At 33.2% G+C, this 12,758-nt stretch overlaps 1 protein-coding gene across 1 annotated transcript in view; it reads left to right on the top strand.

The window, feature by feature from the left end:
* LOC306946366 (adhesion G protein-coupled receptor A3-like) overlaps nucleotides 1-12,758 on the top strand; it is a gene marked incomplete at both ends in the record, with an annotated part of 255,599 nt that overhangs the window by 131,839 nt on the left and 111,002 nt on the right. The window contains 4 exons of the mRNA XM_079535384.1: nucleotides 2,439-2,603; nucleotides 5,664-5,862; nucleotides 7,201-7,350; nucleotides 10,369-10,530. Coding sequence (XP_079391510.1) covers nucleotides 2,439-2,603; nucleotides 5,664-5,862; nucleotides 7,201-7,350; nucleotides 10,369-10,530 — 676 coding nt within the window. The remainder of the gene's footprint in view (nucleotides 1-2,438; nucleotides 2,604-5,663; nucleotides 5,863-7,200; nucleotides 7,351-10,368; nucleotides 10,531-12,758) is intronic.

The following is a 12,758-nucleotide window of genomic DNA, read 5'->3' as shown; positions in this document are numbered from 1 at the left end:
CTGTAAATATTTGTCTGTGGTACCTGGAAACATAATCTAATTAATTGTCAGAAGATCTGTTTTAGTACATTCATTTTATTACATATAAAACTGGTAACATGTTCTAGTATTCATTTAGTTTTTATCTCTACCATCTACTTAAAATCAACCTGGTTTTCAGTTTTAGAATATTTGTGGAATTAACAATGGTTACTGATATTTTATGAGGAAATATATCAAAAGATGAGTATATCTGTCATATATTCTATTCACTAAGAAGTCTCTGGGTCTTGATGCTATAAATGAATTTTTATGCTGCCTATTTTTTCATTGATAAAGGAAACAAGTACGGATAATTGTTTTTGTAAGCTCTAGGAACATATTTTTTCTCAGCTGTCTGTGAAGATAATGCAAGATTTTTGGGATATATGAAACAGAACACTTAATTTGAACATATTTATCAACTGTTTAATTTCACATAACTCTTTCAATCTGACTCTGGAAAGATGTGTGAAGAGGTAGCTAAGAGCCTACTGCTATTGGCCTTTCTCATCTGACATTTTTTACAAGATTGATTGCTTCTGTTGATATGAAAAAATATCAGTTGCTCCGTAGGAGAATGGCTAGTAATGTGTTGGGGTTTTTTTTTCCTGTATCCTCTGCATTAAAAAAACATACTAGAATTCATTGTAAAAATAAAATTGGAAGTTCCAAGCTACTTGGAGCTCAGACATCTAGTAAAATGAACAGTGAGATTTTTAAAGTTACTGTTTAATGATAATGTGATAGAACTTCCGGAGAATTGTAGAAGATGTCTGAAGCAATTTAATTTAAATCAAAAGCTATTTACCACAGGTTGTTTGTTTTCTGGAGAGCAAGATAACAGTTCTGTAGCAAGTGCTTGAGAAAATCATCCTTCATTATATGCATCTTTCAAAGGGAAAATTACATAAGCAGCTGTCTAATCACTTCCTACCTTGATTGTGATTTATTTACTTACATACCTGCAGTAATTTATATACAAGAAGATTTGAGCCTTTTTTGTAGCAAAATAGATGAGTGCATATGTATTATAAAAAGTTCTAAACTGAAAAAGGATGACACTTAAAAGACCAAAAATTTAAAAAACATGTAATTTTTTTTTAATAATGTCTGACTCTTTATGAAAGTAGCAAAGGCCCCAAGAAGAAATTTTTGAATTTTTTTTAATATATAGTTTTGAAATCACTTTAATAACTTCTGAATTCTGTTCTTCTGTTTTTATAATGTCTCTCTATCCCTCCTGACTGTATTCCATTTCTTCCCACATAATTTCTAATTGTCTGAACCACACGACATATTCAGAATTCAGCCATTTGTGTAATAAGCAAGCATTTCAGATAATTACTACCTTTTTCCTCTCCCAGCTACTTTCAGAAGCTCTACATTCTTTATAACTCTAGTAAAATTTATGTCTAGGCCAATGACAGATTTAAGAGCTAATGTATTACTTTATTAAATGTACTAATTTGCATTATTTTTGTCTAGAGTTACAGTAATTGGATAAAATGTTTCCCTGCTGAAATTATTTGAAAAACTAAACTTTTATTGACTTCATCTGGGCCTCCATTAAAAGAGTGAAATCTTCTAATTTCATCTAAAATATATAGAAAATCCTAACAAAAACAGTTCTAGGCAATTTTAAATGTTACTGAAATTATTTCTTCTAACTATACATGGAATATTTAGCTTGGGCAGCTAAACACTGGCATAGTGCTGTACTGTACAATGTTCATATTGTAAGAGAAGCTGTTAAGTGTCTATATTTAACTTGTCTATCATTTTAATTATGCAGAGCTTATTCAACCAATTTATTGATATTAATAACTACATCTCATGTTTTGGAGAGAACAGTGTGAAAGAAGTTTATGAGTAGTACAGTGCTAAAAAAAAAAGCAACCAACCAACATCTGTCTCATCTCATATTGCATTTGTCAGGAAAGTTATATACAGCTTCCAAAGTCAATGGCTATTCGAGAAAACTTGTCCCAAGCTGCCACAGGAAAGCAGATTCTGGTTTTGAACTGCCAGAGGAGCTCCAATGACAGCTGAAGGGAAGCATTCTCTGTGGGTTGGTTGTGTTGTCAACTTGAAATGTATTTCTGACTTTCAAGTACTTGGTTATGAAACAAAAACAATATTTTATAATATTCAGGGAAAGGAGAGTGAGGACTGATGCATAACTGTTCCTTTGCGATGACTTTTGTGTTGCAGCCTCTCATAACTTAAATGGTCTATCAAATTGGTGCTGCTAAAATTTTAATATCAATCACATTTTGTCTGTCTCTATAATGACATAGAGCAAAACCCCTGTTTATATTTTCATAGGAAATGTCTGAAGAGAAGTTAATGTCAGGAAATCAATAACTCAATCTCTATATATTTAAATGTATTCAATAATTAACCTTTTCTTTTTACAGTGAACTTATCCTGTCTAGCATTGATATTAATGCATCTGGAGATTGGGAGTGTCTAGTCAACAATTCCTATGGAAATAGCACTAAACATGTAGAAATTGTGGTACTGGAAATGGCTGCACCCTACTGCCCTGCAGAAAGAGTTATTAACAACAAGGGAGATTTCAGGTATGAATTCCTGGTTTTAAGTATGTTGATGTAGATATGGGCAATATCCGTGTTTACATGATGAGTCAGGTACAAACATGTCACTTATTTTTCTTGTCATTGTCATGGAATAGAGTAGGAAGGAAGAGCACTGTGTGATTATTACGGGAAGTGACAGATAGTGTTTGAAGAGCGGCAGTGGTTTGTAAAAGTTTGAGAATCCTTCTAATTCCTCAGTGCAAGCTTACAGAAAATTTCAGGTGTAGACCACAGCTAAATGGATGAGGGTTAATAATTTCTGAATTATAGAATATAATAACACTACATTAATGCATTAGGAGTTTAAATCTTCAGTACTTTCTTAATCTATTCCAGTTCTGCTACTTTTACTTTTGTTCACATGAGATTAGAAGTAATAAATAATAAAAATAACTGTTAAAAAAACCTGCTAAAAATGATCAAAATAGTATATACTACTTGGTAAAACAAATAGATCATTAGAGGTGAGCCTAAGAACATATGCAGTTCTACCATTATATAACATGATTAGAAAGCACATCCATCCTGCTATCTGAATGTTATCATCTGCACGGTGTTGTTGACTAAATGCAGTTTTTGTTCTACCACCATATTTTAGTGGCATTTGTTTTTAACCGTCCCTCTATGCCTCCCCCCTTCCTCCCCCCCCCCCCAAACTGTAGTATTTAGCATTGTTTTCAATTGGTTCTAAAATACTTCAGTGATATGCATAGAGCTCTTAAACAAAATATTATTACTTACTTGATAATACCACTGATGTATGATGCCATTCCCATTGAGAAATCAGGAAGGTAATTTGTTACCATGTGAATTATAATAAGAATTCAACCTGAATAGTTAATCAAGGGAAAAGAAGCTGAGAGAGGAAGATTCTCTTAAACACTAGAACTTTCTACACATACTTTTGACTTGAATACCTCTCTTCAATTTTAATATTTCAAATTAGGTCTTTTGTTAAAATATATACATTCTATCAGATAATACATACTGAATATTTTTGATGACATCTTTATGAAGTACATGTTCTTTCCATACAGTTACATCCTTTTCTTAATAAATATATAAATCCTACAGACTACTCAGACTAACACCAGGAGCATTTTTGTCATTTTATATAAATCAAAAGAATAGAAGTGCCCTTTCCCTATTGATCACTTTTCCAGAAGTCTATACACATTTATTTTTAAGATGTATATTTAAGGGGTGCTGAGTCCATAAATTCCTTTGGCATTTGAGAGGAATGAATTTAGAATTATAGAGAATTTATCAGTCTCAAGCCTAGCATGAGTACTTGAAACTATTCCAAAAGTTTATCCTCAGACATGCAGCTATCTCACCAGCAATTTTTCTTGGAAAGGTCTTTGAAGTATTCATAACATAGCAAGCATGTAAGTAAAAAGAGATGTAGCACAAAAGCAAAGCTGGAAAGAACAGTTCTTTTATTGAGGAAAAAATGAAAAAATCTTTAGCAATTTTGGAAGCATCGTTCTTTCAGTTCACCAGCCTAGGTGGTATTTATAATTGCACAACTGCCGTCAGAGTTAGGCACAATGTGAGTCACATTGAACTGGCTTTAAGTAATCAGATTTTTTCTCTGTGGTGGCCATATTTTGCTGATATTTTGTTTTACAGCTCACTATAAGATAATTCTGAGATGCAAAGGTATGTAATGTAATGTTACAATTTCTAATCATAAAGACCAGATTCAGCCACCTATGTTAAGTGTCAGTGTGCTTTAGTTTCAGAATAGTCTTTTCTGTTTTACTTTTGAGGTAGGGTGCTACTCTAATTGTATTAGCACACAATTAGTACAATTGTGGCCCAATAGCATTAATGCTGATATTTCACTAAATTAATATTTCAGTGCAGAGGCAAGAGCAGTATATAATAAAACTATATGTAGATATTTTTTTTTGTGATGATCCTTTTATGTTTCATTTTGCTTCAAATGATTATACATCACATGAATTTCTCCAGTGACAGTTAGCTATGGCACATAAAAATAATTCTCTTCTTACCTTTCCATTTTGAGACTAAGAAAACATACAAACCTAGCCTCAAACCTGTCCCTATATTATGTAACAGTGTCAAAATGGATCTGTGTCTTTTAAGTAACAGGAGCTAATATGCACGAATGAGCAAAGGTTGATTATCAAGGTGTGTGTCATTGGCAGGCAGAATTTTTTTTTATGATTGGTTTCAGTCATTACATCAGTGCAATTAAAGTTAAAACCACATCCTTTCCAGACATGTTGACTGTTGGCACACAGTTTTGTTTGATTTTTCCGCATTACCTGATCTTGCTACAGCCGTATTAGCCTGAAAATCACCATGGATTTGTACCCAAAGGAATAGATTGCATTTGTGTTGTTAAAGAGAATGCAGCAGATATACAAAAGATTAATATTCCAAAATAGGCCCCTGAAGTAAATAGAACAATTCTGGCTCCTCTTGACTTACTGTTTCTTTTCAAAAACAATTTTGCCATCATAGTAGATAAATCTCATATACTAAATACCTCATTTTTGAGATTTATCTCCTTCTTCCTCCACAAGACAATACCCTCTGCTCAGACCATACCTATTGGCTTCTGATATATCCAGGAATTTTTGCTTCTCTAAGCTTTGCCGCAGAAAGGGCTACGTAGCTTTAGGTCAAAATGAAAAGTACAGATTGTCGTCTTTATTTTGAGCCTTTACATTTTGCAACATTTAGTAATATTGTTTTCTTCTTGATGAGTTTCTGCAGTGCCTTATGCAATCTTCATAGGCAAAAGTTGGAAAAATTCCATTCATTTATTTTTCTTTAACACCAAACACCTTCCTAGAATTAATTCAGAATTAATGTGTGGCTAGCCAGCCTCAAGCCTGTGTAATTTCAAGATTTTCGTGGAAACAAAGTAATCCATTATAGAACACAATGAGGTAAAATTTAAACAGCCATTTTTTTCTCTCCTATATCATGCGTATTGTTGCTATATTGTCAGTTGCCTTTAAATATGAAGTTTTATATTTTAATTTTTTGCTTCCCTGCTGTTCACAGGTGGCCCAAAACTTTGGCTGGAATCACTGCTTATCATCCTTGTCTTCAGTATTCATTTAACTCCATTGCCTTTCACAATGGTGTAGAAGAGTCTAAGGCATGGCGTAAATGTAATCGAACTGGACGCTGGGATGAAGAAAACTATTCTGAATGTCCTTATTCACAAGAAATAACTCAAGTTCTTCATGCTTTCAGTCAGGTAACGCTGAAATCCAGGGCTTCTTTTCTGTAGTACTGATTTTATGGGATAGCTTGCAAGAAAATGTTTGTTCAGTCACAAGTATGGGATATTTGGGCTTTGAATAAAATGTTGATGTTTTTATTTATTTATTTATTTTTCTTGCAGTGGTTTTGGTAATTGATGGTGCCGTAGCAACATGCAGTGCACAGTATCTATTTGTCTTTAATATTTTTCTTTCTCTGGGTGTCTAGAATCTAGATGCCATTAATAATGTTAGCAGGGTCATCTCTGCTTCACTGCAGTTCCTTATTTACCTACTCCTCATGCATTTTTACCAGAAAGACATTAATTTCTCTCAAAGTTCTATATCAGGGTTTTGCTGACTGAAGTCTGTTTTCCCACTGCTGTTGTAATATATTTAAAAGAGCTGCAGAAATGAGACCAAAATGTCTTCCTGATGTATTCCAGGGCAAAAACAAATAAACAAAAAGACCAGACAAACAAACAAAAACAAAACTCCAAAGCAGTATTCAGTTTCTTTTGGAAAAAAAAAAAAAAGCATATGGGTAGAAATGAAAAAGAGCATAACAGTGAACAGTGAAGAGCATGAAGAATGGTACTGGTCTGTAATTGCCATAGTAACTTTTACCACTTTCAGTTTGCTTGATGATTTCTTCCTAATTAATAGCACTAGATGCTAGATTGCTTTAAAGTTTATTCTATGTTAATAATTACTATGTGAAGAAATCCAATGGAATTACATGATAGTAATTCTGTGTGGAAGAAAGGTCATCTCTAGACTCCAGAAGTCCCACCTGCTCAAAGCAAGATAAGCTACAAGGTTAAGTCAGGTTTCTCAGGCTCTTTAAAAAGAGGTTTTTAAAAACCTCTGAGGATGGCTGCACAATGTTCAAATACCTGACTATTACCCTCGCCATAGAAAAGGTTTTCCTCTTATTCTGTCCATACTTCTCTTCTTTCAGCATAGTACCATTGTCTTCCTTCCTTCCACCATACTCCACTGTATACATGAAACCTGACTGGCATCACTGTTCTTGTCAGTGTTGCAAAAGCAAGGACAATTTTTAGGCTGATGAAATATTTTGAGGCCTATGTGTTCCTGTCTAGAAAAATTAGTCATGCAAAAATTTTCAGTATTTGTTGACATGTGGTGGTGTCTGGAGATGACAGCAACTAAATCTGAGACTTAGGGTAAAATATTCTACTGACATTTATGTGTATAGTACTAACAAGTGAAATAATAGAAAGCATTATACAAATGGATGGGATCTCTATTTTTAGCAAAGAAAAAAGCCAGCAGATTCATCACACCAAGCAATTCTCATGTATTTTCAGATGCACATCAATTTGACGACTGTACTTGAATTTTCCCGCCAACTGACAGCCTACACAAGAGGTGCTTCCCACTTTGCGGATAAAATGGATGTAATATATTTGGCTTATATAATGGAAAAGTTAATTGTCTTCGTGGATGAAGTTGAAGATGTAAGATATCTTCTGTGTACTGAAAGTATCACGTAGAAGTGAAGCCTTCACATATGGCCCTGTTCTTAATGTATGCAGGCACACACTGAAGCTTCTAAAACTGCTTGCCTGCTATTCAGCCACAAACATTCCGCATATGCTGCTGCGTCTTTCTTTATGTCAGACAGCTGAGCCATCTCATCTGACTGACATTATTCCTTGTGCTAAGGAAGAAAAATTGCGTTTCAATAAGACACATCCTTAATTTTCTTTTTCATTTTTATTTTTGCCATAACTTACATTTAGAATGAACTTGAGCTATTCCTCAAACTGGCCACTTTTTTGCTTTCATTTATAAGTTCCTCGTCCTTTTATTTTCTCCATTTCATCAAGAGATTTTAACTCAGTTTACTCAGTGTAGCAATTTATATAAAGAGAAGAAAACATGGCTTTTAAGTACAAATTTCCACACTAACTTTTAGCATAATGTATTCTATTTTCACAGGGAAATCTAACAAGAGTTGTGCAAATCCTATGGGAAAAATAGTTTTTTACAGACAGCAGCAATGTTCACCATAGTTTTTACTGTTAATTTTCAGAGTGACTGCTTTTATAAGATTTCATAACTTGTAATTTTTGTACACATGATAGCTATCATTAAAACTGTATGTTTTCTTTGGTTTGGCAGCATTCATTCCATTCTTACTCTGAGGATTGTAACAGTTAACATTTTAGTATCAATTTGAGAAATCCTCCAACTTCAATTTCATCATCATATGCTAGGCCTAAAGTGTGTTATTAAGGGATCTCTAAGAATCGTGTTTCAAAGCTACAACTATGAAAGCCTCTTCGTTCAAAATCCTTTCTCGGAAAAAAAAAAAAAAATCCAAAAAGAAATATTTGAATGTATCCATGAGGCCTCTTTATTTTTCTTGTACAAGCAATTGATGCATTATGCATTAAAACTGAGCATCATCTCTGATATCTTAGTTGATTTGTTACATCTTCAAAGTAGGTTTCAGTTTCTGGTTTTTGGTACTGAAACTTCTCCATTTCTGCCACTTATTTCTACATCACTTATTTTGTAATCTCTTGTTTTCATAATTTAGAACACTGTCTTCATTCATCTGTTTCATTCTTTTATTTTGATTTTTCTTTTTTTGTGATTTTCAAAATAACTTTTAACATCTGTGCCAGAGGAGGTGACCCATTGTTGCTGAAACGTACCCCTCACTGCCTCACAGTGCTCATATCCCCATGTTTGGTCTCCATAAATGTCCAGCAGGCCTTGATGAATGTCAGTGGGTGCCATTTTTTGCAGAAGGAATTCAGTGACATACCTTTGCTTCATACACACTCCATATCAGTCACCATTTTGTCAGACTGCTCTTCTGCTGCCATCCATCACACAGCAACAGAATGTAATGGAATATTGCCAGAAAGGTTCAACCTGTAATACCATACCACCAACATCTGCCACTGATATTGTGGACCAACATAATAAAATGGGAAGCATTACTTTTGGAGCAGCCTTTGTACATTTTAATAAAAGTTAGTGGTACTTTGACTCATCTTGGATTCATCTCTCAAAGCATCAACTGCTTTAAGGACAATTACCAGGAATATGTACATATATTAGCCCAAAACTTTGTATTTCTAGTGTCATGCCTTTATTCTTCAATGATGTATTTAATTATAATATAAATTAATACATCTCTTTATTTCTCATCTTTTTTTATATTTATAGCCAATTGTTCTGCCCTCAGTTAATTACTGCTTGCCTTATTAGTGCATAGTTTAATCTTTTTGCATAAATCAGTCTTTAAATGTGTTTTATTATTATTCATTATATCCATAACTATTTTTCACATTGTCACATCCATCTACAATTACATAGTAATCACATGCTCAAAAATACATTAAATATTTCAGGAATAGTTGCATATAATGTTTGATTATTTATCTCTCTTTTGCAATGCATGTGAAATGTATTTTTTATTGGAAATTTTATTTTTTATTGGAAATGTATTTTTTATTGGAAAAAAAACCATAGCTTGTCTTTTCTTAAACATTTTTCTCCAATGCTGAATTTCTTTCTACATTCCACTGAATTATCTGTGTATTTGCATTATTTTTCTGTTCCTATCAGTTTGACATCTTAGCCTCTTAAGGTTTTTTTAAGTTGTGTTTCTCTCTTGCTCATTTTTTCTGTATTCAGGTGATACCCTTGTGTACCTTTGGCAAGTCTTTGTTTCTCAGAATGTCACAAACCTTCAAAAATAATGGTAAACTCAGATTTACCATTTACCATTTACCATCTTACCGAAAAATAAGTTTTAAAATTTTTGGAAGTAAATATTTTAATTTTTAATTGAAAGCATCACCAAGAATACTCACAGTGAAGGTTATTCTTTCTAAATTGAGTAAGCTAATAAGATTTTGAAACACATAGTCACATTAAAATCTCCAAAATATCATCTGACAAAGGCTGGGATTTATCAAATAGAATTAGTCAGAAAAGTAAATTAAAATACACAAAACTAGAAGCCCATACTTTCTGTATAGCCAGTGAGATATTACAGGTTTGTATTAACACTTCACTTATATCTCAAATTTGCACTTTTAAGTCTGTAATTTATTTCAAATAAATTCTTTCTCCCCCGCAAGATTCTTTTATTAACTATAATGCAGTTTTTAGAGGATCATGGCCAATTTTTAATTGTTTAAGGAAGAGTTTAATAGTTCTGGAATACTGTTAAGAAAAAGTCCCCCCCCCCCCTTTTTTTTTTTTTTTTTTTGTTTGTGGTGTGTCTTGTAGATAGACTTTAAAATTGTGAACTAATACCTTTTTTTTTTTTTTTTTTTTTGAAGGTAGTAGAGTTTTTATTTTCTTGGTTTTTACATTTCAGTACATCTAATTTTCTTAACAGAATGTGGTTACTAAAAGAAATACAATCCCAGTTCTTAGTTGTGTTTTTGCATACTTACTTCCTACTGTTGTATTTTGCAGAAAATACTTGTTTGTTTTTTAATTTTCAGATAGGGGATGCTCTCATTGAAATTGCCAGCAATATAATGTCTGTTGATGACCATGTGTTGTGGATGGCTCAAAAGGAAGACAAAGCCTGCACCAGAATTGTGCGGTGTGTGGAACACATTGCAAATCAAATACTGACCAGCAACATTCAAGTTATTTCAAAGGTATTTCATAAAATCACAAAGCACTTTTGTCAAAAATTATTTTTAAAATGTTTTCTTTGTAATTTTTATTTCTAAATTCAACGTAGAGAAGAACAAGACTGTAAAACCAGATACACAGCATAGCATAGATATACTTGGATTCTGTAGAATTTTTTTCTTGGATTCTGTTTGGAACACTGAAACATTTTCCTGAGCATCTCTGATGATATTAAGAATAATTTTGCTTGGCTTTGCTTTTATATATTTATTCTTACAATAGACTGTTTGCAACACCATATTTCTAGTTTTCCTAGCGCTTCGTTCCTATAGTATTTGGATTTCTTTTTGAAAGGGATACATTGAGTGAGAAATTTATAATAATAAAAAAAACAGGACACTCCCTTATTACCTAAAGTTCTCAATATACCTTTCAGGAAGGCGTCTAGACAACACTTTCTAAAGCAGTTAGAAAATATTCTAAAAAGATGTCATAAAGGTTATTAATTTGCAGTCAGTGTTATTTAGAAGCAAGCTGTAGCAGTATGAAATAATTGCACTTAGTTCTTGTTCTCCACCTACATGAATTTGTCATTTGTATACTGAGGAGTTGTCATTTGGGTATTGAGAAACTGTCTTTGTCACTTTTAACATCTAAGTGGTAGAAATATGTGGAAGGTAGAAAGGCTTGAAAATTATCTTTATAGAATTTTAGATAAATATTTCAAAGCCTTATTACTCTCTTAGTTATCTTTCTTGATTTTAAGCAACATTTATTATTTTGTTAAGTGCTCTATTTTATTTTTATTTTGTTGAAGATACTGCAGAGAAGTGAAATCAGTATTAGCTTCAATTAGGGCAATAAAGTATTTTAAAAAATTTGAAAAAAGGAAATGTGGACCAACTTGAATTACATGCTGAGCTGAACAGCATAATGACTTTAGTCCCTTTGCTGTACAATTTTAGTAAAGTGTAGTATTCTTCTACTTGAAGAATAAACTGACAAAACTTCTTGGATTTTTTTTTTTATTTAATTCTCTTTTACATAAAATGATCAAATTTGCTAGATTTGTTTATTTTTATTAAGCATGCAGAGACAATAATTTGCTTTTTTGAAGTATTTTGTAATGTGACAGCTAGGAGGCTTCTGTTGCTTTATATTTAAGGTATCTTTTAAATGTCAAGTGCCAAAGGTCTTTTTTTTTCTTGTTACTGCTTCAGAAGGAAGTTGACATTACTGTAAACAGCAATGTTCTGTACTGACATATAGATCTCAGTCTCTAGCCTTTTTACTATGCCTTATATTTTTCACTTCTTGCAGTTTTCTGAAGGATAATTAGTTTATGGTTGAGTGCAATTTGTAAATAAACAAAGCTGTGGAGTTTTTCTTTTTGTCATCTCACACAATACCAAACATGTCTGTTCTTTCTGCCAGCCAGAAGACTATATGCAGAAATTGCATCTGCTTTCACCTCTTTTTCTATTTTTTACCTTTTTTTTTTCTTTCAAACAACAGCACATAAAACCCTCAAAGCTTAAGTAGCCACTGGTTTATAAAATACTTTCTGAAAAAAACGGACCTTGATAAATTATGTTAGTTTTACAACATATGCACAGCTGCATTCCCTATAGACTGAGAAGCTAACTGGAAGCCGTGGCTTTTGCTGTTATTCCTATGTTATTTTTGGAAGACAAAAATGGTTTTCCGTTTCGTGGAGGTCAGAAAAATGCCAAGATGGAAACAGTCATTTAGATCTTCTTAAATCTCTCTTGCAAAATATATTGTAGATATACCCTGGGGTATTGAAACCCCCACAGAGGCCCTGTGCACAGCCAGCAAGGTGTATCCCAAATTAATTTCCCTTCAGTATTGTTCTGAGGTACTTTACTTCTGGTCATATTTTTGTGTTTACTTATGTCAGATCTGCAGTTTGAGAAAGAAGACTTCCAGTGGATGATAAATCTTGTTTCCTTAGTCCTGTCAGGGGTCTTTAAGATTGATAGATTGACTTGGCTTAGAAGAGACCTTAAATTCCCACACAGTTCTGTCCTCTGATGTGGGCTGGGTACCATCCACCAGATCAGGGGCTGGGGCCCCATCCAGTTCAGCCTTGAACACCTTCAGGGATAGGGCACCCACAGATTCGCTGTGACACAGGCCTCTGGCTGTGACCATTCAACCAATTCCTTATCAATCAAATAGTGCATGCACCATCTCTCTCCAATCCATATCTATCCAATTTAGAGATGAG

The sequence above is a fragment of the Tetrao urogallus genome (genome assembly GCF_951394365.1).
Source record: "Tetrao urogallus genome assembly, chromosome: 5".
Lineage (NCBI taxonomy): Eukaryota > Metazoa > Chordata > Aves > Galliformes > Phasianidae > Tetrao > Tetrao urogallus.
The sequence above is the reverse complement of the archived record's forward strand: the minus strand, read 5'-3'. Positions and strand labels throughout refer to the sequence as shown.